This window comes from Piliocolobus tephrosceles, chromosome 8 (assembly GCF_002776525.5).
Source record: "Piliocolobus tephrosceles isolate RC106 chromosome 8, ASM277652v3, whole genome shotgun sequence".
NCBI lineage: Eukaryota > Metazoa > Chordata > Mammalia > Primates > Cercopithecidae > Piliocolobus > Piliocolobus tephrosceles.
This window is the reverse complement of record NC_045441.1, coordinates 138,137,471-138,163,297: the sequence shown is the minus strand read 5'-3', so window position 1 is coordinate 138,163,297 and position 25,827 is coordinate 138,137,471. Positions and strand designations below refer to the sequence as shown.

General features: G+C 54.3%; 2 protein-coding genes across 2 annotated transcripts in view; both read right to left on the bottom strand.

Annotated features, from left to right (window-relative positions):
• Positions 1 to 7,035: 7,035 nt before the first annotated feature.
• On the bottom strand, positions 7,036 to 20,433 carry LOC111551451. The gene is given in 8 exon segments (XM_031935973.1): positions 7,036 to 10,133; positions 11,327 to 11,443; positions 15,085 to 15,189; positions 17,496 to 17,645; positions 17,647 to 17,816; positions 17,905 to 17,996; positions 19,920 to 20,225; positions 20,390 to 20,433. Coding segments are annotated over 8 exon segments (1,662 nt in total). The 3' UTR covers positions 7,036 to 9,455.
• LOC111551497 (protein ZNF783) overlaps positions 20,426 to 25,827 on the bottom strand; it is a 28,192-nt gene continuing 22,790 nt past the window's right edge. The window contains exon 6 of the mRNA XM_023225477.1: positions 20,426 to 23,888. Within this exon, the coding sequence (XP_023081245.1) occupies positions 23,050 to 23,888 (839 nt within the window). The 3' untranslated portion in view covers positions 20,426 to 23,049. The remainder of the gene's footprint in view (positions 23,889 to 25,827) is intronic.

Below are 25,827 nucleotides of genomic sequence, written 5' to 3'. Positions count from 1 at the left end.
AGCACCTCCTGGGGCCCACAGCCTTCAGGAAACCCCCAGGAGCACCCACAGAGAGAAGAATCCTGTGGGGTGGTGCCGGCAGCCTCCGCCCAGCCCAAAGGAAGCTGCAGCTGGTTCACGCTGTCCTATGAGCTGTTCGCTCTCCATACCATCAGCAATTGACCCACCATGAATCTACTCAGGCTGCCATAACAAGATGCTACAGACTGGGTGGCTTCAACAACAGACATTGATTTTCCCACAGTCCTGGAGGCTGGAGGTCCAAGATCAAGGTGTCGGTGGTGCTGGTTTCTCCTGAGGCCAGTCTGTGGCGTGCAGGTGGTCACCTTCTCGCTGTGTCCTCAAACACCTTTCCTCTATGTGTGCCCATCCTGGTGTCTCTTCCCCTTCTCATAAGGACGCCAGTCCTCTTAGATGGGGGCCCCACCCTAACAGCTTCTTTTTAGCTTCATCACCTCTCTAAAGACCTCATCTTCGAATACGGTTACATTATGAGGTACTGAGGTTTGGGACCTCAACATATAAATTTGTGGGGGTGGCAGGGCAGTGGCTCACACCTGTAATCTCAGCACTTTAGGAGGCTGAGACGGGGCGGATCACTTGAAGTTAGGAGTGCGAGACCAGCCTGGCCAACACAGTGAAACCCCGTCTCTACTGAAAATGCAAAAATTAGCTGGACATGGTGGCACCCACCTGTAGTCTCAGCTACTGGGGAGGCTGAGGCAGGAGAATCACTTCAGCCCAGGAGGCAGAGGTTGCAGTGAGTGGAGATTATGCCGTTGCACTCCAGCCTGGGCGACAGAGCGAGACTCCATCTCAAAAAAAGAAAAAGAAAAAAGGTGGGGGAGGGGGAAATAATTCAACCCATAACACACACAGCATGAATCTGCTCATGCTGTCACCTTCCAGAAACTTTTCTTGGTTAGTGTTACAGACTGAATGTGTCCTCCAAAATTCATACAGTGAAGCCCTAATCCCCAAAGTGATGGTGTTAGAAGGTGGGGCTTTTGGGAGGTAATCAGGTGTAGATGAGGTCATGAGGGTGGGGCCCCAAGGTAGGATTAGTGCCCTTACATGAAGAGCGACCACATCTGCACCTCTCTCTCTCTTTTTCTCTTGCTCTCTCTCCTTCTCTCCCCAACATGTTGAGGATGTCTGTAAGCCAGAAGAAAAGCCCTAAGGAGAGCCAGGAAGGAACCTGCCCACATCTTGATCTTGGACTTGCAGCCTCCAGAACTGTGAGAAATAAATTTCTGTTATTCAAGCCGCCCAGTCCATGGTATTTTGTTTTAGCAGCCCAGGCTGACCAATACCGTCAACACAGTACTTTTTGTTGTTGTTTTGTTTTTGTTTCTGCTTGTTTGTTATCTAGCACTAATATTTTAAGATGACAAGTCTGGTAAAATGGGATTTTCCACATTTTCAATCCTCTCCAACCCTTTTCAAAAGCAATTTTGGCAATGTTGTATTTATTATATTGACTCAGTTGTGCTGCTTCTGGGAATCTATTTTAAAGAAATAAACACCCATGAAAAATAATAAACCTAAGAAGATTATCACTGTATTATTTTTAATTTAAAATTAGAAAAAAACTAAACGTCTAGTAGTAGGGGAATGGTGCACAGCATTCACTTAGCGGAATGTTATGCTGCCATTTGAAGAGATCATGTAACGTTTATGAAGCATCTCCTCTGTGCCAGGCTCGGTGCTAAACGGGATAGACGCAGAGATGAAGAACACGGTGCTTGCTTTCAACAAATTGACATTTTAGTAGAAAGAGACACAAGGCCGGGTGCAGTGGCTCACACCTGTAATCCCAGCACTTCGGGAGGCCGAGGCGGGTGGATCATGAGGTTAGGAGATCAAGACCATCCTGTCTAACACGGTGAAAGCCCATCTCTACAAAAAAAATAGAAAATTTAGCCGGGCATGGTGTCAGGCGCCCGTGGTCCCAACGACTTGGGATGCTGAGGCAGGAGAATGGCATGAACCCGGGAGGCTGAGCTTGCAGTGAGCCGAAATCGTGCCACTGCACTCCAGCCTGGGTGACAAAGTGAGACTCCATCAAAAAAGAAAAGAAAAGAAAGAAGAGAAGAAAAGAGAAGAGAAGAGAACACAAAACACTCATTCCATAATTCAAATATTTAGTAAGCACTTATTATGTGCCAGACATTATTCTAGGTACTGGGCATACAGCAGGAACAAAACAAAATCCCCATACTCACGGAGTAGATAATAATCAAACAGTCAGGGCACAGTGGCTCACGCCTGTAATCCCAGCACTTTGGGAGGCCAAGGCAGGAGGATCATGTGAGTCCAGGAGTTCAACACCAGCCTGGGCAACATGAGGGACCCCATCTCTACAAAAAATTTAAAAATTAGCCAGGCATGGTGGCATGTGCCTGTAGTCACAGCTACTTGACAGCTGGGGTGGGAGGACTGCTTGAGCCCAGGAGGTCGAGGCTGCAGTGAGCTGTGTTTGTACTACTGCACTCCAGGCTGGTGGCAGAGGGAGACCCAGTGTCAAAAAATAAATAATTTTTTTAAAAAGATAATCAAATAATTAATGTCAGATGCAAATCTGTGCTGTGAAGACACATACGGCAGAGTTGGGGGAAGAGAAGGGGTCCCAGCAGCAGGGGGGTGCTATTTTAGATGGAGCATTCAGGGGTGACATCTGCAAGTGATTTGAAGGGAGCAGGGAGAGAGCCGTGTGGATGTCTGAAGGGAAGGGCTCTCAGGCAGAGGACCAGTGAGAGCAGAGGCCTGGAAGCATGGCCAGCGTGGCCAGGTAGAAGGATGGGCCCTTTACCCTGGCCATGAGGGAGGCCCCCAGTGGGCAGTGCAGACTGCAGGGAGCCAGGGCAAGGCCTGGCTGTGGAGCACGATGTTCGAGGAAGGGTGGTAGCAGAGGAGGTGGCAGAGGTGGGTGGCTGAGGACTTTGGACGGGATTCACGCCTTCGGGAGTCCCTGAAGACATTTATTCTTTGAGACCCAGCACAAGCGTCATGCTCCTGCGAGCTCATCCCTGACTCTCTTGACAGCCAGTCTCCGCCTCCCCCGGGTTCCCACATCAACATGTAGTCTATTTCACCATTGCTGCTTTGTGTTGGATTTGAGCCATTCAAGCCCTTCACACATCTAACACACACACACTCACACACATCTCAGAGCATGGACTCTCACTGCAGATCCCACGGATTTGGTATTTCTAATATACAGGACTTAGCATGGAAAATGCTACTGAATACATGAGTTATTGAATCCATAAACTCACATCCTCCAACTGCACTGGGATTTCATAGTAAAAGAGCAGGACTCTGGAACTGCTGCTCCATTCAGCAGCGCCTGGAACAGGCGATACTAACACCTCCCAAGCACCACTTAGATCAGGAGCACTTCATGGGCATGAACCTGTGCAGTGGCACAGATCCCCGTGCTTAGAAAGACCCGAGTTTGCTATCACGCTCTGCTGTCGCCATCAGGAAACTCATAATCTTACCTTTGAACTTGTGTTTTACAGGTGAAATGCAACAGGACAATGAGCATGTCAGGAGCAGATATGAGCACAGCATGTTCCTTGCAGCTCAATTTGCATATAGAGTGCTTGTGGTGCCCCGTTGCATAGAATTCTGGAGGCCCACAATGCATAGAGTCCAGCAAGACCCAGTGGGATATATATAAGGTAAGCACATTCCATCTATGGCTGAGAAAGTAGGGTGCTGACAGCCCAAGAGGTCCTACTTTCCTTTGGGACCAGAACTTGGTTCAAATACAGAAAGAATACCATGGTGTATTAGTCCATTTTCACACTGCTGCTAAAGGCATACCCAAGACTGGGCAATTTACAAAAGACAGAGGTTTAATGGACTTACAGTTCCACATGGCTGGGGAGGCCTCCCAATTATGGCAGAAGGCAAGAAGAAGCAAGTCACATCTGACATGGATTGCAGCAGGCAAAGAGAGAGCTTGTGCAGGGAAACTCCAGTTTTTAAAACCATCAGATCCAGATCTCATAAGACTTATTCAGTCACTAGAACAGCACGGGAAAGACCGCCCCCATGATTCAATTACCTCTCACCAGGTTCCTCCCAAAACACATGGGAATTGTGGGAATTCCAATTCAAGATTGGGTGGGGACACAGCCAAACCATATCACATGGTGTTCTGAGAAACACAAGCAACCAAGGAAATGTATCAGACACTTTCTTCTCCATGCTACTTGTATTATCATACATGTGCTAGCCAATCACTTACTCTGAAAATGTTGGGCTAGAAGGAAGAAGAGAGGGCAGCCCATGGCTTCTTTTCCCTCAGTCCTTCGCTCCTGGTTATACTGAAGATAGAGAGTGTTGGTAGAACGGGCACGGAGCAGGAAGTGAAATGAAAACAATGAAGTTAGTTTTGGGCAGTTTCCACGGTTCTTGTAAGAATGAAATGCATATGCATGTGTGAACTACAAATATTGTTTACTTGTGTGGAATCATGTGATTCCAGTGGTTCTGCATCCCAGTAAATGTTTTTCTATTTGCATTTAAAACTATAATTTCATAATACAAAGATGAATGGTACATACACTCATAATGTTTTCAGTTATCGTGTTACATTAACAGTTAATGTTTTAACTTTACTCAGAATGACATTAAAGAGCAAACAAAAAACACCATGACAGGTCAAAAGAGAGAGTGTGGAAGAAAGGAGAAGCTTGGTATTCTAGTACCCTCCATGGTGGTTTCTTTCTGCCTTTGAATGAGGGGCCCCACAGTTTGATTTTGCACTGGGCCCTGAAAATTACACAGCTGCCCAGAGTCGGCTCGAAGCTGCAGTTGCCAATGCCTGGTGTAGGGCAATGATAAAGATGAGGATGGTGGGGGTCTGGCTTCCATTCACAACATGAACACTTTACATAAATGAAACAGCAGGCTCAGGATGCCAACCGCCGACTGAGACAAACTGAATACCAGGTCATTAAAGGCGCTTTGAAAGAGGCTCTCACATCCTGTAGTCACAGGGCAGTCTGCGCAGAAGGCTGGAAGAAGAGAAGGGACAGCAATGGGCTGCCCAGGTCAGAGTCAGAGTCCACATGGGACAGTGGGACATGGGGTCCAGGATGGGGAGATTTGGATAGACAAGCCTGAGAAATGGGGACCCCACCCCCACCCAATCTCCCTGAATTTTCCAGATGGTAAAGCAGGGCTGAGGGCGGAAAAGCTATTCTGTTTTCTCCTTACTCCTGCCAGGAGAAAACGGAACAGCTGCCTCTCACCTGGAAAACAAGTAACAGCCTCTTCTGGAGCAGGGCCCAGCCTCGCCCTCCTCCTCAAAGCTGTGCCTCCTCAAAGCTGTGCCTCCACTGCACCATTCATCCCAGCCCAGTGGGGAAGCACAGTCTCCACCCCAGGAGTGTCCTGGGGCCACTGAAACAAAGCACCACACCCTGCGGGCTTAAAACAATGGAAATGCATTCCCTCGCACTTCCAGAGGCTGCAGGTGTGGTATCGGGGTGCCAGGAAGGCCGTGCTCCCTCTGAAGGCTCCAAGGGAGAACCTGTTCCACATCCCTCTCCTCGCTTCCGGTGTCACCAGCAACCACCCTTCCTTGACCGCAGACACGTCCCTCCAAACTCACTCCACCATCACATGATGTCCTTCTGCGTCTGTGCCCTTCACATGGCATTCTCCTCTTACACGGACACCAGCCATACTTGATTAAGGGCCCATCCTACTCCAGTGTGACCTCATCTTAACTTACATCTTAATTATATCTGCAAAACCCCTATTTCCAACCTAGGTCACACTTACAGGTACTGAAAGTTAGGACTTGAGCATATCTTTGGGAGGACACAATTGAAACCACAACCCCAAGCCAGCTACCCTCAGAGCAACGTGGGGCTCTGGATCGTCCGGGACAGGATGGATGTGAGCTGGCGAGGGTGCTGGTGTGGACGCCTTCCCCCAGGACTCTGGATTGTGCTCTAGGAAGGAGACCCGGAACAGGTCCTAATCAATAAATTGGCTACATGAGATCAGAGGACCTAAAGGACCAGAGGCTCCTCCCTGCAATAGGTGCCTCACCTTATTAAGGTGAGCGAGGCTCAGGTGTCTCAAGGTGATTTGTCTGTAGCTGGGGTTGACGATGGGAGCTGCTGTCACAAAACTGAGCTCCCTGGTGCCAACAGAAATGATGTGATTCCAAATTCAAGAGCTGTCTAGGATATGATGTATTGGTAGCCCATCTTGATAGGACCCAATGCTGTTCTTGGTTCATTTTTACACTTCTAGGACCTTTGTTAAAAAGGAATCATTGAACGTTAGCTGGATGTGGTGGCATGTGCCTGTAATCCCAGCTACTCAGGAGGCTGAGGCAGAATTGCTTGAACCTGGGAGGTGGAAGTTGCAGTGAGCTGAGACCACGCCACAGCACTCTAGCCTGGGTGACAAAGCAAGACTCCATCTCAGGACAATAAAAAAAAGAATCATTTGGCTGGGTGCAGTGGCTCACTCCTATAATCCCAGCACATTGGGAGGATGAGGTGGGCAAATTGCCTGAGCCCAGGAGTTCAAGACCAGCTTGGGCAACATGGTGAAACTGAGTCTCTACCAAAAAAAAAAAAATTAGCCCGGCATGGTGGTGTGCACCGGTAGTCCCAGCTACTCGAGAGGCTGAAGTGGGAGGATCACCTGAGCCCTGGGAGGTCAAGGGTAAAGTGAGTCATGACTGTGCCACTCCACTCCTTGTCTCAACAAAGAAATGAATCACTTGATCTGACATCGTCAACAATAGTAACAGTGGCTCACACGTCACCACCTAGCTAGTTATCATCCCGCATTGAGAAGAGTCATGTTGAAATTGACACATTTTTTCCCTTGCTTAGTGAAGTAGAAAATAGGGTGTGTCTTACAATCAATGGATCTTAGATTCAATGAAATACTGGAAATGTATTAACAACTATTATTGAAGGCAGGAAATGGTAAAGATGTGTTGTTAAAAATTTGCATTATCAGATCAATGACATTAAAATTGAGAAGCTTGCATCACTTATGAAAACATTTTTATTCATTCATTCACAAACAGAGGGGCTTTCCATGTGCAGGGCCCAGTGCTGGACACTGAGGCGTCTGCCCTCCAGGCGTTGACACTGAGGCCTCTGCCCTCCAGGGGTGGACACTGAGGCGTCTGCCCTCCAGGGGTGGACACTGAGGCCTGTGCCCTCCAGGCGTTGACACTGAGGCCTCTGCCCTCCAGGCGTTGACACTGAGGCCTCTGCCCTCCAGTGCCCATCCAGGCGTTGGTCCTCCAAGCCCACCTGGACTCTGCCTTTTTTTGGGACATCGTCCTGGACTTCAGTCCATCCAGTACTTCTTTTCAGAGCTTCAGAATGGAAGCACAGGTGAAAATCACTATATTTCACCACTGATCATGGGAACCTAGAGTGGAATATCATTACTGCATCAAAACAAGATCACAGACAGGGTAAGAAGGGGGAGAGAGGAAATTTACAATTCCTCATAAATGGTTCCTTATTTACAGAGGTTGTAAGTGATTATGTAAATCACAGAGCTTCCAATAAAAACCAACTCAAGCTACAAACACGAAAGTCCAAGGGGCAGTGCCAGAGCCACCTCACTTGCCCGAGAGCTGCTCTCCAGGGCTTGCTACCATCTGCTCGTGTGCCCCTTAAAGCGAGGGCAGTGATAGAGACAGCACCGGCCTCTAGTCCTAGGAAGCACACATGCATTCATGTCAAGCACTGGGGGTTTAGTGGGGAGGAGGAGGGGGACGCGGGATTATCTGACAGCTGAGGATCTAGAGGATCCTGGCAGAGTCTGGGTCACAGCTACAGCCCAGTTGTGGCTGAGATCTCCAGTAGCTGAGGGGGAACTAATGTATCAAAATGGGAGGGTCCCAAACTGGCGGGCCACCACAAGGGCCTGCCTGAAAAGCCCTAGTGATTGGCCTAAATCTTCAGACGGTGGTGGGGCCACCAGGATCTCAGGGGGGCTTCCCAGCTGCTGCAGCCCACGTCCAGGTTTCCTACCTCCCTTCTGCTCAACCTTTAGGTGCTTCTGCAACATTTACTGCAGCCCGTGCTGCCTGCTGGTGTCTGTGTGTCCTCTGCCAGGTGCCACCATTGGCGTCAGATACCCCTCCCAGCCCCACAGCTAGGAACCAGGCCTCGGTCTTCTTTGTATCCCAGTGACTGGCACAGGTTGGATCCTCACAAAGCCCCCTTTGCCTGCCTGCTCCAACAATGGCTTGAAGGCAAATACTACACCAATTGGACAGTGCCCTGTGAGAACCAAGATGGCTGGTCCTGAGCACTGGGCTACAGCCAGCCCAGGCCCTTCTGGGACACATGTCCCACAAAGCTGCCCTTCCCAGGTAATGGGGGGCCGGGGGGGGCAGAAGTCAGTGAAAGTTTCCATGACACATTGTACAACTCACCAAGGCTATTGGATTCGCATCTGAGGGACGCTTGGGCTCAGCCTATTAAACAGGAGGCTGGGTCTGGCCTGGACTCCGTCCAAGGCCTCCTGCCACCACTGCCCACCCTAGGAAGCACTTTAGAATCTTCACAGTCAGCATCCAGGAAACCAACAGCTACGGCTAAGGGTAAGTACCTTGGATGTCCCTTCAAAGCACTGAGTAATCACATCTCCTAACTGGAACCTTTGTCTCTGAAAATCACTCCCCTAACAGAACAAGGCAAAGCCGGCCACTCCTGCCCACCCCACCTCCCAGCCCAGGCCTTCCCCTCAGTGGAGCTCAGGTGTTTGGGACTGGCCTCTATCCCGGTCACACCCCTGCCTCCCTGCATGCCTCCCTGCGACCAGAAGCCCGGTGGGCAATCACAGTGCCTGGGAGAACAAGCCCTCCCCTGGGAAGCCATGACCATGGCCAGAATACTTCGACCTGGCGAAGAAGTGACCCCCAGGAGAGGCCGCTTGGATTTAAGGGGCACCAACTGCCCCTGTGCCCTCAGAGCCCCTTTAGGGAGCTCTCTGGGTGCTACCCACATTCTCCATCTTCACACGAGAAAAAGAACTGTCCAAGGGACTCCTCCCAAGACCTTCCTGACCACTGCTCCGCTGCCTGCCCCCAGGGCACCTCCTGAGGCTCAGCTCTGTACCGGTGCCCTCAAATCTGAGTGCGGCAGAAGGATCACTAGCGGCGCTCCCCCGCACTGCATCCCTGAGGCCTGTGGGCGGCTCGTCGATCGGGGAGTCCCTCTCACAAACCAGGCAAGGTGGAGAAGCATGACCAGCATGGCTGTCCTGGTGACGCATAAGCCAGGAGGGACAGGTAAAGCTCTCGCCACACCGGCTGCAAGGATAGCGCTTCTCCTGCGAGTGGCCGCACAGATGGCGCAGGAAGCCGGGCTTCTGCGCAAATCGCCTGCCGCACTGGGTGCACTGGAAGGCGCGCTCGCCCGAGTGCACCCTCTGGTGCAAGGTCAGGTTGGCCAGGCGCGTGAAGCGCTTGTCGCACTGCGCACACTGGAAGGGCTTCTCGCTGATGTGTGTGTGCCGGTGCTCCAGCAGCGTGGACAGGCAGCTGAAGCAGCACCTACATTGCGCGCACTGGAAGGGCCGCTCTCCCGTGTGCGTGTGTCGGTGCTCCAGCAGCGTGGGCAGGCCGCCGAAGAGCTTGGCGCACTCGGCGCACTCGTAGGGCTTCTCCCCGATGTGCGTGCGGTAGTGGGTGTGAGCGTCGACTGGTGGACGAAGGTCTTACTGCATCTGGCGCCAGCGTAGGTGCGCTGGGCCACATGCGTCTGGCGGTGGCTGGCGGGGGTGGCCCAATGCGCGAAGCTCTTGGGACACTGAGCACTAGCGAAAGGCCGTGGGGCATGATGCGCGTACTCGTGCTGCGCGCTGAGCTCCTTCCAGCCGAAGCTCTGGCCCCACTGGGCGCAAGGTGGGCATTGCGCCATGCCCCTAGCAGCTGGCTCAGCCTGGCTCGGGGGGCCTGGAGGGAGGAAGGCCACCTCTCGCTCCCTGGGGTCAGGAAGCAGACCCCCACAGGTGCTTCCCCGAGAGCCCTCCTTGCCAGGACCCCCTCCAGCAGCCCAGGCTGGCTCGTGGCCCTCGGACCCTCCCTCCAGACTCCTCTTTGCGGCCCAGACAGGTCTCTGCAGGGAAGGGACACAGAAGGGTACAGCAAGTGAGGCCTCCCTACCACAGGCTCTGCAGCCAGGCCACCCGCCCTTGGCTCTCCTGGAGTCTGAAGCCCGGGGCTCGAGCATCACTAAAGGCCCTGCTCTAGCCCAGCCTCCTTCAGCTCCCATTGTCCTCTGCGGGGTTCCACCCTGTGCTGTTCCACCTAAGGCTACCCCATTCATCCACCTCTGAGCGTCGGCCCAAGGGTCCTCTCCACCCAGAACACCTCTGGCCTCCTCTTTGCCTCTCACCCAGGCTCTAAGCCCCTCTCAAGTCCCACCTCTCTCTCACGGAGCCTCCCAAGACCAGTGTGGTGACATTTTCCCCGGCAGCACCTTCATCTGGGCCGCCTGTGGCCACCAAGACACCCCTTTTACTACAGTTGAAAGAACACCTTCAGCTGTTTGCACATCGTAAGCACAGGTGCTTTTAGAATACTGGCCGTCTTTTGGGTCAGATTCTGAAAGGGCTCTCTGGCTGTAGACACAACGGTGCCCCTTCCCACTGTGTACTGTGTGTTCGTCTTCTCTCTCCTGAGTGGAATCTGTGTCTCACACATTAATGAGCCCCTGCAGCGCCCAGCACCATGCTGCCTACAGACGAGTTCATGAAATGAACCGGAAACAGGTTCAGGAATAAAAGAATGATTTCTTTTTTTTTTTTTTTTTTTGAGACGGAGTCTCGCTTTGTCCCCCAGGCTGGAGTACGGTGGCGCGATCTCGGCTCACTGCAAGCTCCGCCTCCCGGGTTCAGGCCATTCTCCTGCCTCGGCTTCCCGGTAGCTGGGACTACAAGCGCCCACCACCACGCCCGGCTAATTTTTTGTATTTTTAGTAGAGACGGGGTTTCACCGTGTTAGCCAGGATGGTCTTGATCTCCTGACCTCGTGATCCGCCCGCCTCGGCCTCCCAAAGTGCTGGGATTACAGGTGTGAGCCACCGCGCCCGGCCAAAAGAATGATTTCATGCAACTGCATGGGAGGACACCACGCAGCAAGCACACAAGATTCTGCAGAGACACAGCCAAGGCTGCGCACTGCCTTCCCTCAGGAGCCTCGCACAGGAGGAGGCCCTGCTAGAGGCGCTGTGAGGCCCCCCCCGGGGACGCCATGTCTCCTAAGGCCCAGGGATACAGGCCTGGGGAGACACAGCCCAGCATGCCTTACCTGAGCACAGCTGTGCCACAGTGGTCTCCTGTGGGCCCTGCTGGCTCCTCCCAATTGCCCATTCCTCTTGCTTGATCCAGGCCAGAACTCCTGGGGGTGTTTCCAGCAGGCCTGTGTCTAAGGGAAAGAGGAAGAGGCCCTGAGGGCAGCAGGTGTCATGGGGCATCTTTCCTCTCACAGCCTCTGTTGGGACCACGACCCCAAAGAGACTCCCAACAGAACTGCAGGTACCAGCAAAGGCACAGCACATCCTGGGAATGTGTGACATGGCAGCGAGGGGAGCTTGGCCTGTGAATGATGGGCTGTGAGCTGTGACAGGGATGACCAGCCATCTTCCAACGCTACCCACCCCGCTTCAACACTAACAGAGCACTTGGTGTCTTGCTGGGCATGTGGCCACCTAGACTCCAGACTTGTTGCCAGGCCTCCCTGTAAGGAGATGTGCCCTGTGGCTGGTCTGACTAATGGATGTGAGGGCGCTGCCTCCTCCAGCTACGGGATCTTTGACACTGGATTCCGCCTCTCTGTGCCTCCATTTCTTTATCTATGATATGAGGAAACTGAGAGTCGGAATAAGCTTAAATGGGTCAATGTTTATAAAGTAAGTACTAAATGTACAAGAAACCAAAGTGTTTGGTTAAAGGGAAAGGCATCAACTAAAAGGAAAAGGGAAAGGGCACCTCCCCCCCGGCCCCAGCCCATCCCCCTGCTTCCTTCAACAGGGCCACGGGCATGGTCGCGGGCCATCTGGGACCACAGTAACAAGGCCTGGCCCCAGGAAAGGTGGAGCCATAGGCTGGAAGGAGCCTGGGCCTGTGAGCTGCCAAACAGCTCTGTCGGGAGGGAGACCACCCCCGGCCACGTGGAAGCTGCAGTTTTGGTTTCGTTGTTTTCTTCCGTCTCTGTTACAGCAGCCAAACACAGATCCTACGGTGCCCTCAGGTGGGTGTCCTTCAAGGACTGGGCGACCTCACCAATCTGTGCCCACCTCTAAGGCCTATCTTAAGATCAGGGAATAGGCCAGGCGCGGTGGCTCAAGCCTGTAATCCCAGCACTTTGGGAGGCCGAGACGGGCGGATCACGAAGTCAGGAGATGGAGACCATCCTGGCTAACACGGTGAAACCCTGTCTCTACTAAAAAAATACAAAAAAAACTAGTCGGGAGAGGTGGCGGGCGCCTGTGGTCCCAGCTACTTGGGAGGCTGAGGCAGGAGAATGGCGTGAACCCGGGAGGCGGAGCTTGCAGTGAGCTGAGATCCGGCCACCGCACTCCAGCCTGGGTGACACAGCAAGACTCCGTCTCAAAAAAAAAAAAAAAAAAAAAAAGATCAGGGAATAGTTACTGCTCCTCTTCCTGCTCCAGGCTTGACAGAGGGTAGGCACATTTTTTGTTAAATAAATGGATGAATGGAGAACATTCCAAGTCACCCATATCTAACTGCTGTCCAGTTGCCCAGTGCTGCCAGATTTTATAGCCAGGGCACAGCCCACTTCTTTCTGTCATATACAAGGCACTTCTGACACAGCCACTCTGAAGACACCAGCCCAGCCCAGCTGCCACACACCAGGCTGGCTTCACAATTAACCAGAGCCCTGGAAACCGTTTCAGAGAGGAAGTTGATCAAAATGTATCAACGCGAAAAGATCCTTAAGACATATTGTTGAGTGAAAACAACAAACTGCAGAAGATCTGTGTGTTCTTAACCCTTGTGTTTTTCTACAGTACACACAAGTATGTATATGCATGAGAAAATAGCCTGAAAGGTTATGCAGCAAAATCATAACAGTGGCTACCCTGGGAGGGGGCTGGGGTTGGGCGGGTGGCCAGCAGGAGCCACTTAGCTTTGCCCATGACCTCCACATTGCTTAGTAAGAACGTATTCGTGTAAGAATCTATTTGCATAATCAAAACACAGACACTTTCAACGGCCAGAGGCGGGGCCAGAGCGGGTCACTTTCTGTTCAGAGGGATCTCTGAGCCTTGATCCTCAAACTAACGACACCAGAATCACAGGAGGAAAGTGTTGAAAGTTCAGTGCCCAGACCCTGCTCGGACCTAATGAATGAGCAGCCCATTTACACTGCTTCTAGAATTCTGGCAGGAACAGCCCGCCCATGGAAACATCCAACAGATAAAGCAGTCATGCACCCACACCGTCTGGGGCCCGCAGGATGTCTTGTGCCCACACCGTCTGGGGCCTGCACACAAAGGGTTTAGAAGCAGCTTTTAGGAGTGAGGCCTAGTCCTGGGAGGTAAACAAAGCTCTCTCCTGGAGAAATCTGGAAAAGCTTACGGAGAGTGGAAAACAAGAAGTAACTGCTAGAATGGCAAGGACTACCCAGACTTCAGGGCACCCCTAACCCCCCTGAGCAGCCCTCATTCCTCCACCCACCACGCTTCCTTGAGCTGCCTTCAGGTGCAAGCCCAGCCTCATGGCAGAGTCGTGCCTGGGGCTCTTTGGCCAGGCTCTGTCTGCTGCTTTGCATCCCCCTAGGAGCTGCTCAGCCGTGGGGACTGTGGCACCAGCCACAGCCTCTGAACATACCCCAGTCCTGCCCACACCTGCTGTGGGGGGCCAGGCCAAGAGCTGGGGTGGCTGCAGTGCCTGGGCCCAGCTCCCCTCCCTGCACCACAGGGGAGGAGCTGTTGGCCAGGCTGCTGCTGTAATAGCTGTCAGTGCTGTAGTAGCTCTCACAAGAGCCACACTCTGCCCAGCTGGCCTCTCACTCAGGGCTCCCCAGCTCAGGCTATGTGACCTGCATCCTGCCACACCCCTCCCCTTACGCAACCCTGCTTTCTCTGTGGTGCCCCCATCCCCAGCAGGTGCCTCGAAACGCCACTTTTAGCCTTGGACCTACATGCCAGCCACTCAGTACCCTTGTCAACTCCCACCTTCTTCCCACTCTAGGCTCACTGTGACTTAATTTACCTATTCAAAGAGTCTGCTTCACAGGGGAGCCTTCCTCCCCAAATCTAAGAATCTAGAAAGCAAGGAGCATGTCTTGGCATGACCCGCTGTGTTCTGAGCAACCAGCTCCAGGGTTCCTGTCCTTCAGCCAGAATAGTCCCACTGTCCCCCACGTTATACGATTCTGGTTGTCACTGGAATAAAGGGCTCTTGCCTTAAAAAAATGAAAAATAAAAAATAAAAAACTGCATTCTGATCCAATGCTATTATTTGAAAAATGGAGAAAACTGAGCTCCTATTCTGGTTCACCATTCATTTAATAATTATTTATTATTTATAATCCCAGTACATGCCAGGCACTGTGTAAGGTGCCGGAGGAGGGGGATATTACGGCAAGACTCAGTCCCTTCACCCAAGGAGAGGAAGCAGGAATTAGGCTGCAAAGCGAGGAGGACCCGCACGCAGGCACCAAGGGCCCTGGGAGCAGACGCAGCATCAGGGCAGGTCTCACGGAGGCCGCCAGCCTGTTGCTCCTCCCGGGACCCTGCACGCACCACGACAGCGTGCCTCAGGTTCCCTGGTATCTGCTATGCCCTCTGCCCTTCCCCTCAAGCCTCCAGAGCGGTCTCAGGCCAAGCGACGGCTCCAAAGGGACATGGAATGTGGGAAATGGCCCAGGTCCTCTGGGTGTCAGAATACCCGGGTGTGGCCCTGACCGCCAGCTGTGAGGCCCAGCAGTTCACTTCCCCCCATCTCTGCCTCTGTTTCGCCAGGGGGGCCTCCTGACACCAGATGCCCTTACCAGATGCATGTAGAGAGGTCCAGGTCTGCCCACACCCCAGGACTCACCAGGGCCCGGGCTTTGGCCCGTCTCCGCACTGGGCAGGCTGCAGCTGCCTGCCTGGTGTCCTTTCTCCACTGGCGCCAGAAGATCTGGCTTGGTGGTGGCCCGGCCTGTAGGGAGGAAAAGGGCAGTGGCAGGGCTGTCCTCTGCAGATCTGGAAAGGAGGGTTTTCTGCCAGGCTTGGAGCAGGACTCACTCCCTCTTCAAGGCATGTGTTGAGGGGCATGGAGGGTAGGGTGGGCAAGGCCTCCCAGTTTTCGTGGACTAGAAGTAAGTGCCATGAGACCAAGAGAAAGGGTTCCCATCCATTGCCCACACAGACAAGTCACCTAGTCCAGACAGACGAGGAAACTCAGGCCCAAAAATGCGGCTGGCCATTCCTGGCAGTCAGGCTCAAGCTTCCTGCTGCCCTTCCTTCCACGTGCTTCTCCTTCCCCGCCTGAGGCCAGACAGCCTCGTCACCCTGCCTCCCACAGCACACTGGGACCCTCTTCTGAAGCAGGAACCTCTGCAGCCAGGCAAAGAGAGGGAAGGCACCGTGTTCTGGGCCTCAGCCTCCCAACAACGGGAGAGAGTGGACAAAAAGCCAACTGCTCACCTGCCCAAAGCAGTGAGAATTCCAGGTGCACGCAGGAGAGCTTGGGAGTAGGGGAGCTTCAAAAACCCACGTCTGATCAAGTCTCACGTGAAGACACACACCTGCCTGAAGGACCGAACTTCCCAGGGCTGGCCCTCGTTTTCTAGACCTGGGACATCCTTAAAAGCAGGCCAGGGCCGGGCGCGGTGGCTCATGCCTGTAATCCCAGCACTTTGGGAGGCCGAGGCGGGCAGATCACGCGGTCAGGAGATCGAGACCATCCTGGCTAACACAGTGAAACCCTGTCTGTACTAAAAAATGCAAAAAATTAGCTGGGCATGGCGGCGGGCGCCTGTAGTCCCAGCTACTTGAGAGGCTGAGGCAGGAGAATGGCGTGAATCCGGGAAGCGGAGCTTGCAGTGAGCCAAGATCTCGCCACTGCACTTCAATCTGGGCGACTGAGCAAGATTCCACCTCAAAAAAACAAAAAAAAAGCAGGCCTGGCCGAGCACGGTGGCTCACGCAGCACTTTGGGAGGCCGAGGCGGGCGGAACACCTGAGGTTGGGAGTTCGTGGCCAGCCTGACCAACATATATAAACCCCATCTCCACTAAAAATACGAAATGAGCCGGGCCTAGTGGTGCATGCCTGTAATCCCAGCTACTCGGGAGGCTGAGGCAGGAAAATCACTTGACCTGGGAGGCGGAGGTTGTGGTGAGCTGAGATCACACCATTGCACTACAGCCTAAGCAACAAGAGCGAAACTCCATCTCAAAAAAAAAAAAAAAAAAGCAGGCCTACAGTCCATCCGTCTTTGCTCAGCAGGAATCACCTGAGAACTCAGTGTGCACAGTGCAGCTTGGGAGTCCTAGGGATGCAGATGTAAACCAGGGGAGGCCCCAGCTCCCCAGGAGCAGGCAAGCCACAGGTGTGCACGCAGGAGCAGCCTCTGGCACCACGCAAAGGGCAGGACAGCAAGGAGCAGATTCCAGTTCACTTACTCCATGAGACCTGGGGCAAGTCACATAACCTCTGCATTTCATCACATAAAACCTCAAAATGAGAATGACGGATACCTTCTATCTGCCTGAAGACAGAGGGCTGAACAAACGATCTCTACATGCTTCCTGCTCTCAGATTCAGAAGTCTCGTGTGATTGAGTAAAGGAGTAAAACCAAGGTGTGGAGGCCCCCAGAGACCAGCCTCTTACCCAGGGAACTCAGGATCTCGCAGCTCCCCTTCACAACACGTTTGCAGAGCTCCTTCTATGAGTCCTCCAGGCCGCCACCCTGCTGCTCTGAGAAATACCCGACCATGTCTTCAGGAGTCACGGGCACCTGGAAGTACAGGTTGCCTGCACCCACCATGAGTAACAACCATTTCAGGGAGCAGCCAAAACTCCAGTCTCCTCTCCCTTCCCCCGAAGCAGTGGGCATCGCAGGCCAAACTACTAAGCAAATGCAAACTCAACTCCATCACAACGCCTTCGGCTAAAGGGCAGAACCAGTGACTAACGGGATTCGTGATGGGGACTCCTGGGTTCTCTTCGCCTCTCCCAGGCACACAGATCTCCTACTTGCCAGTCCTCACTCTAGAGATCACGTACAACCACTGCTGCACAACGATTCCTCTCCCAACAAACCCCATTCCATCTTCCAAAGCAGACATTTTTCTGAGTCACAATTTCTTCGGACATTTTTCAAGCCCTTTAAAGTCAACTGGTGACTGCCTTGGATGCCCAGACGTCAGGCTTCGGGAGCCAAGGGGCTCCCTCCGCTATGCATATGGTAACCCTACAGAATCCAGGCAGGGCTCTCCACCCACACCCAGCTCCTATACCTTGGGGACCTCCCCCTTGCTGCCCGGGGGCAGCCGCAGGATCCAGAAGTTTCTGTTGCACAGCAAGTTCTCCAGCTGCCTCTGCAGCAGTCCATACTTCTGCAGCAGAGTCCCCAACATGGCCCACTTGCCCTCCAGCCTGAGCAACAGTTTGGTTCCCAAACTTCACAGCCACCTTCTCGCAGTCAGCCAGCTTCTTCTCGGCTGTCCGTGTGCGTCTCTGTAGCCAGGCAGCCTGGGGCTCCATCTTCTTCTCCACCACCTGAACACATTCACGATAGCCAGAAGGCAGACCTCTGCAGATCGGATCTGGGCCTCTCCCTGGAGGTCAGTCTGCATATACCAGTCCTGTAACCAGACACAAGTTGGTGAGTCAGCCACCAGAAGGACAGCAGCCCAGAGCCGTTACCAGACACAGGAAGGTCAGGATTCTCCAGAATGGGGGAGACGTCTTCTGAATGCCAGAGGGTCTCACTGATCAGACCCCCAAACAGACCCCACCTAATAGTCAAAGACAGCAGACACTGGACCCCACAAAGCCCCCATGAGAAGAATCCTGAACCAAGACCCAGGGGCAATGGAAAATGACATAACCAACATTACTATCATAAATGAATAGAGTGGATCCCAGCTCTACCACTCACTGCCTCTATTAGCTCAGCCCATTACTCAACCAATTAGGGAACATGGCCAGAAGCAGGAGCCAAGAAATGATGAGAAGCCCAAGTCCAGAACACCTGCCAGGGGACTTGGGGTCCAATGCACACCCAAGCAGCAATCTGAGTCCTCAACTTCTTCTAGAACAAGTCCACACACCTTAGTGGGCTCAAGGGGAGAAAGGCCTGTTGTTCTGCCTTGGCGATCTCTAAGGCCCATCCACCCTGACATCTACTGGTGTGACTTCCTGCCCTGCCTGATACCACATCCCCATGATCCAGGTGCCTTGTCAACCAGCCCCAGGATGGTCTCCACCCTCCTAGCTGCCAGGCAACAGGGGCCAGAGAAAGTTGAAAGCAGAAAAGAAAAGAATAAGGAAATATTACAAGGAATACCCTGTTCACAGGAGGCGGAAAATGTATTGTGTATTGCTGGAAATAAAATTTTAAATCCAGGAATGCCTCAGTGGAGAACAGTTGAGGTATAAAGGGAGCACTCCTGGAAATGGAACTCACCTAGAACTTGACTCAGTGCCTCTCCTGCCATCTGAATCCTGCACAACCTGAGGCCAAGCCGCATAACTTATCCAAGGTTCTATGTTCTCACTTACAGGGATATCCTAACTTCCTTCACTCCTAAGGTGGCTGTGTGGATGACACACACTGAAGATATGAAGAAGCACTCAGGGTGTATGACATTAGCACATGTTATATTCTTAAAAACAAATATAAAGGCTACGGACCAGCGATCTGAATGTGTTAAGAACCAGAGACTGATTAATCTAATTCTGTGCAACTGAGTTTCTCAGAGACCTCCCCAATAAACATACTCAGCAAAGTGGCCCACACATACAAGTACCAGACACCAGATACCTGGCCTTTTCCTTCCTCTCACACCATAGCTCGCCATCCTCAAGTCTGGCCTGTGTCTGATACAACGAAGTGGAGCCCAGAGGAGGCAGCACCGTCTTCAAATTAGGGGCTAACATCCTCACCTCCCTGCAATGCCCTGCCACAAATGTGCCACCCAGGAATGGATCCAAAACCACTGCAAAGCTATTTATACTAGGAGATGGCCCCTCTACCTTTAAAGACCTATGAAAATCTCAACAGTTCTTATGCAGGCCAGCAACGGCCTAGGTCAAGCCTGAGCCTGAAACCCCTAACCAAAAGTCCTCACAATGCAGATCCCCTCAGCAGCAGCCAGAAGGACTTGTCAGGGAATTTTGGAAAGAGTGGGCAGGCATCAGAATCCTCCTGACTGGAATCAGAGCTCAAGTCTAGAGTCCACCTCACAGTCAGGAGCTAGACTCTGGCTCCACCAGACTGCAGCGGACATCCCTCCCCAGGCCATGGCATTGGTCTCAGCTTGGCGGGAGGGGTGGATCTTTGAGATGGTCGACTGGGGGGTGGGGCGGGGTGGGGGCAAGTGCCAAAAGGCGGGTCCTGAAAGAGGAACCTTGGAGAGTCTGGAATGAAGATGTCCACAGTCCACCGCGCCCTCAGAGCTGGGTCCAGTGGATATCAGGGCAGGAGGGACCTCCAAATCTTGTGTTTAGGGCCATTCGCCTTATTCCACAGGCAAGGAAATGAAGAGCGAGAAGGGAGTTTATCGTGTGGCCTTAGGAGTCCTTGTCCTCCTCCTGCCACCCAGGCTGAGCCCTCCCCAGTTCCAGGAGGTGGCGGGGGATGGTGGGGTTGGGACATCCTCCTGGCGAATTCAGGACTCGGCTCCACGTCCCCACGCCTCCATGAGAGTCGCCCCTACCGTAGGCACAGCCGCCTCGGCCATGGCCCTGTGCTGGCCTGCCTGGGCAGGGAGTCGCTGCTGCCATTGCGCATGGCCCCACACAAGCCCGGCTGCACAGTTCTCTCCGCAGATGGCGTCAGCCCTGCTTTCCCCGCTCGCGGGGCCGCCGGGACACGGTACACACGGAGAACGCGCCCCGGAGGCAGCTGTGCCCCAGGCCCAGCGAATTGCGACCGGCTGGGCCCCGCGTGGGCCCCGCCCCGCATCCCGAAGCCAGATCCCCGTTGGCCAGTGCTGGAGGCTCCGCCCCCGCTTGGCTGGCTCCTGCGACCCAGTGCCGGCTTTTCATTGGCCAGCCCGGAAGGCCCCGCCCTCACAGCGTGCTCCGAGGTTTTGTCCGTGCCCGACAGGTGTGCGCGCCCGCCCCAGGCTGGTGCCCAACAGCCCGCATGTGTCGCCAGCTGCCACTGCCCCGCACGGTCACTCACCTCCCAGAGAGCAGAAACCAGATCACGCGCACGCACTCGTTCATGTCAACAAGTTTATTGAGCACCAATTAGGGCAAGGGACTACCACCTTCACAGTTTTCTTGGGCTTATTAACGTCGTAGCCCACCCGTTTACTTCACAAATGAGGAAGACGAGGACCCTGCTGGGGGAGTTTGGAGCCCAACCTGGGCTCCCACCGAGTCTGGGGCACCCTCAGTTCCTGCACCACAAAGCTTCGGTTGACTCGTTTCAATGTAAAGAACGTTACTTAAACACGTCCGAGTGCTAGGCAAACTCACAAGACCTAGCTCAAAGTTGCGCACATTGCTATGAAAATAAGAAAAAAGGAGAATCAGCACCTTCTGATGCTTACGCAGGGGCATTTGGCATTAGAAAAATAAGCCAAGAAACTCGGCAAAATTCTTAGCCTGAGGCATCCCCAGAACACTTGAGACAAGCTCCTGCAGCTGAGGGTTAAACTCGCGCCCCTGCACTTGCACACATCCTGTCTGAGCTCTTGCTGACAGCCTGTCTCTGATTTGTGAAGCTCCTGGCAAGGGTTGGGGGACCCTAAAGCAAACAAGCAGGATCCACAGCACAGAAGGGTGGTGCCTCTTCCCAAACCCAAGGGAGCCTGGCCGAACTGTCACTGACTTGTATACTCACCCTCCTCCCAGAGATGACAGCAATGCTACCACTGGCCCCCAACTCTGCTCAAGACTTTGGAAGTAGTGTGAGGGTCAGAAGGGCAAGGAAACGGCACATCCAGGAACCAAAGCCCCCAGAAGCAGCCCTGAAGGGCGGCCACTTCTCAGTGCCAGACAAGGCGGTAAAAAACAAGGTTAGCCCGGGTCCCATCACTCCAGCTTCAGAGTCACCCACACCAAGGCTGCTCTACAGGCAGCACCTGCAGTGGTGTGAGGGGACACCAGAAGCCAGCTGACCTCCAGACTTCTCCATGAGGCCTGATATTATTGCCTGAACTTCTACAGTCTGAATCTCATGTTTTGGTAGGAATTTGTTCACCAAAATACAAAGGACTCCTGGGGAACAAAGCCCCGTGGGCGAGTCTTTCACTGAACCCAGGGGAACTGCCCCGACTCACTCTAGAAGATAAAGGTCCTTCCTGAGGGATTCTGACAGGGAAAAAAAAGGCTGGAATGAGTAGAAAGGAGGCCCTGAATTGGAAAGGAAGCACAAAGCTAGTCTTCATATTTGTCCCAGTGCCTCTTAATTTGACCCTGACAACTCTTGAGGTAGGACACACTGGGGCCATGACCCCCTTTGACAGAAGAGAAACATGAGACTAGCCGTGACTGAAGGATTCACCCAGATCTCCTAGCCCAACTCTGCCCCAGAACCCAAAGTGCTCAAGGCAGAACTCCTTTGAGAGACTGCCTCCCCTTTAATGTGAACAGCAGGCCTGGAGGCCCAGGGTAGAGGTGGCCCTCAGCCAGACCAAGGGCCTCCTCTAGGGGAGGGGCTTCCTAGGCTCTCTCCGCACTGCCCCTCAGGGTGCTTTCTCGGGTGCAGTCACTGGATCTTACACACCCACGAACACTGAGCTCTTGGGGAGAAGTGTCTCCCGCTCCAGGCTTCGGTTTCCCCTCCCAGCTGACAGACAAAAGTAAATAATGGGTGTGCCTATCCTGCGGGGTAAGGACTAGGAATACTGGGAGTCACTCTGGGCCAAGAAACACACACCTAGAGAGACACTGTGTTTCCGAGACAGCAGCCAAGACATCCCCGTCAAAACCCACAGGCTGGGCCAGGAGCGGTGGCTCCCGCCTGTAATCCCAGCACTTCAGGAGGCCGAGGCAGGCGGGTCACCTGAGGTCAGGAGTTCGAGACCAGTCTGGATAACATGATGAAACCCTGTCTCTACTAAAAATACAAAAATTAGCCAGGAGTGGTGGCACACCTCTGTAATCCCAGCTACTCAGAAAGCTGAAACAGGAGAATCACTTGAACCCGAGAGGCAGAGGTTGCAGTGAGCAACCTATGGAGATTGCACCATTGCACTCCAGCCTGGGCAACAAGAGCGAAACTCCATCTTAAAAAAAAAAAGACCCACAGGCTGGTGGAGGTAGTTCCCCTTCCAGTTCTGCGAGCCCCACATGGAAAAGCCAGCTCTTTCCACTTTGCAAAAGGTGAAGTTCCATTAGCAACTACACACATTTACAAAAGCACTCGAGTCTCTATAACAAGGGAAAAAAAGTTTCCAAATAGCAAAGTAGAAAACTTTCCAGGACCCTTTCTTCAGGCCAACCATCCACTCCCCTGTCTCATGGTGACAGCAGGCAGGAGACCTCTGCACAGAACAAAAATCCCAGGTCCCCGATGTCTCTATCTCCCCCATACTGGAAGGCCATGATCTCTGGTCCTCTTGGCTGTGGTACCTACCAGAGGCCCCATCAAAAATAAGGCATCCCTTAAGCCGTAAGGAATCTTATACAAGTCAGGAATGCAGAAAAGGCAGAGAAGAGTGCAAACAGGAAACAGAAGGCACCCGGTCACACACACTGCCACCAGAAGGGCGGTGGGCTTCCCATTTGAATGGGTAAAAACAACAAACCTCTCTCCATCCCAGGAAGAGGAGGAACCCGCGTCAGGCACAAGGGAGAGGCCCTGCCAGGAGTCCCCTGTGGCCTACTGCCTGGTCAGCCCTCTTCCGTGCGGCTGGGCCAGGGCAGCGGGGGGCTCCCGTGGCGGGCAGGGGCGGCAGGCAAGTGTGGGCCAGCCTGGCCTCGGGCGTGGGTCTGCATGTGCACAGCCAGGTGGTGGTTCCGGTTGAAGGTCCGGCCACACTGGGGGCACTGGTAAGGCCGCTCACCAGTGTGGATGCGCTGGTGCCGGAAGAGGTCCGAGGGCCGGCGGAAGGCCTTGCCGCAGTAGGGGCAGGCGGGCCAGCCCTGGCCATTGCCCGTGTGCAGGCGCTGGTGCAGCAGCAGGCTCTTGCGCTGCTGGAAGAAGCGCAGGCACTCGCTGCAGTGGTACATCTTGCTGGCCGCAGGCCGCCGCCCCACCAATGCACGGCCCCCCGCCACAGAGCGGCGGCCCTCAGGCTCCTCAGGGAGCCAGCGGATGACAGGGCCAGGCACCACCACTTCCCCTGGCTCCAGCGTGGTCTGGCTGTCCCCGCAGGTGGTGGGCGAGCGGCCGGTGGCCTCCCGCCGCCCCTCCTCCACGTGGGTCCGCTGATGAATTGTCAGGTTGATCTTCAGGCGGAAGCTCTGCCCGCAGTCGGGGCAGGTGAATGCCCGCTGCCGCCGGCGGGAGAGGACTCGGGGCGTCTCCCCGCCGACCCCCGGTGGCCGTGGCTCCCCTGCCCGCACCCTGGGCACGCCCTGGGCCTGATGACGGCTGGGGCCCCCAGGCCTGTTCCTGGGCCCTCGGGGGATTCTGCATTCGGTCTGGCCTCGGGACACCCCAAGAAAGAGCCGCTCAGGCCTCATCTCGTCTTCAGGCTGTGCCTCTGTCTTGATGGCCACACCACCACCTGGCAAAAGGAGTCTACGTTGGTTTCCAAGTGGACCTCACCACCCTGTCCCCCAGGTCACTCGGCCCAGTCTTGGCTTCCAGCTTCAGCCGGGCCCTCTCTCCCCACAGTGCTCACCGCACATCGCAGGGGTCCTGCTCACTGAGCCCCGCCACACAGGCACTGCCCCGCACCGTCACTCAGTCCTCATTGTTGTCATCGGCCTCATTCCTGGAGGCCAAGCTAAGGATGTCAGGGGAGGGGAGGTCAAGCTACAAGGCCAGGAGCCAGGGAGCCCAGAGGTCAGGGGTCAGCTGGCGTGGGACACAGAAGCAGAGACCCTGGGCACAGCAGAGAGGGTGGCAGGACCCCACCCCCAAGAGTTCTAGTGACACCAGTTACCATCTGTGAAAGACAATGAGCCCCAGGGGCCCTCGCTGCCCCCAGACCACCCTAAGAGGCCTCTGCGGACTAGGGGTGGTGGGTGCTGCACCCATGCTCAGCTGCTCATCCACATGACAAATCTGCACAGAGCGTCCATGACCTGCCTGCCACTACACTCACTGGTGACAGGAGGCGCTAGGACCTGAGATTCTTGCCTGGGTCTGTGTGAGTCTCACTCAACTTCCAGGTTGGGTGGAGCCAAGTAGCTGCTGGACAGCAGTGACAAGGACAACCAAGGCAGTGGTGGGTGGTCACAGCAATGTGCTGGAGACCTGAGACCCCAGGTCTCAGCACCCAGCTCTCAGGGGTCCCTAATGTGAGGGAGGAAGGGTCCTGGCACCATACCCTCTCAGGGAAGCAGAGTCTCTGGGCAGAGGGACACAGACTGTTGACATGGGGGCTGGGAGCCCGGCCACGCCAAGACCACATGAATAGCTTTTCCATCATCATCAGACCACATGCCTGGGATCTGACGCCTGGGTTTTCAAGCAGTGCCTTTCCAGCCAGGCCGGGCCAGGCCAGACCACAATGGGGAAAGACCAGGAAGGACCCCAGACTGATCTGGGTCCCCAGAGTCCCCAGGGAGATAGCAGCTGGAGAGGGAGGGAGAGAACCCTCAGGAGGAAGTCCCTCACCACGTCCCCCCACCCAACCCCAACCCCACCCCACTCCCAAAAGGCCCCCACGCTCCTGTGGGGCTCTGCTGCGGCCACAGGTGCCTCCGCCCTTCTTCCCCTGGCCCCATGCCTGGCAGGATGTCCCTGGTGGAGGAGTTTGGAGACTCCCCATCTAGACTCTCCTTTCGACTTAATCAAGGATAAAATGCTGGTGCTGGCTGGGGGCCGTGTGAGAAAGACTCGGCAAGGGCCTCTCCCAACACCAGCTGCAGGACACCCCGGCTTGCAGCGTGCATAGCCATCTCCCCAGCAGCCCTGGACATACGCAAGTCCCTGCCAGGGAGAGGAGGCCTAGGGCTTCTCTCCGGAGGGTTTCAGAGGTGAGACAAGAGCTACGAAGGCCACGTCCCCAACACCCCTGCAGGCCAGTGCAAATGACCTGTCCCTCAGCATCTGTCACCCTGATGAGCCTCAAAAGAACAGAGGGTTGGGAGGCTCCAGGACACTGTTCCAGGTCTGCCATGGGGCAGGAACACTGCCTTCCTGCCTAAGAGGGTCCCATCTCCCCAACTCCATGAGCAGAGCCCAGACTTACACACTGACTGGAAAGAGAAACCCAGGGAATGGAGGAAGATCCAGTGGGAAGATACCCAGAAATCACCGCAGAGAAAGCAACCAGAGACTGAAAGTCCGGCCAGCGGCAGAACCGGGCAGAGGAGCCAGCCCCGCAGAGGAACACTCACCAGAGAACAGAGCTCTGCACTGTTTGCCACGTGTTCTGCTAAATGGCCTGATACATATTTTTGTGAAAGGACAGGCAGGGACTGCCTTTAAACAAAAGCAGACAAAGAAGTCTGGAAGGATGACTAAAGCCAGAGTTCCCAGCAGGTCTTCAGAAA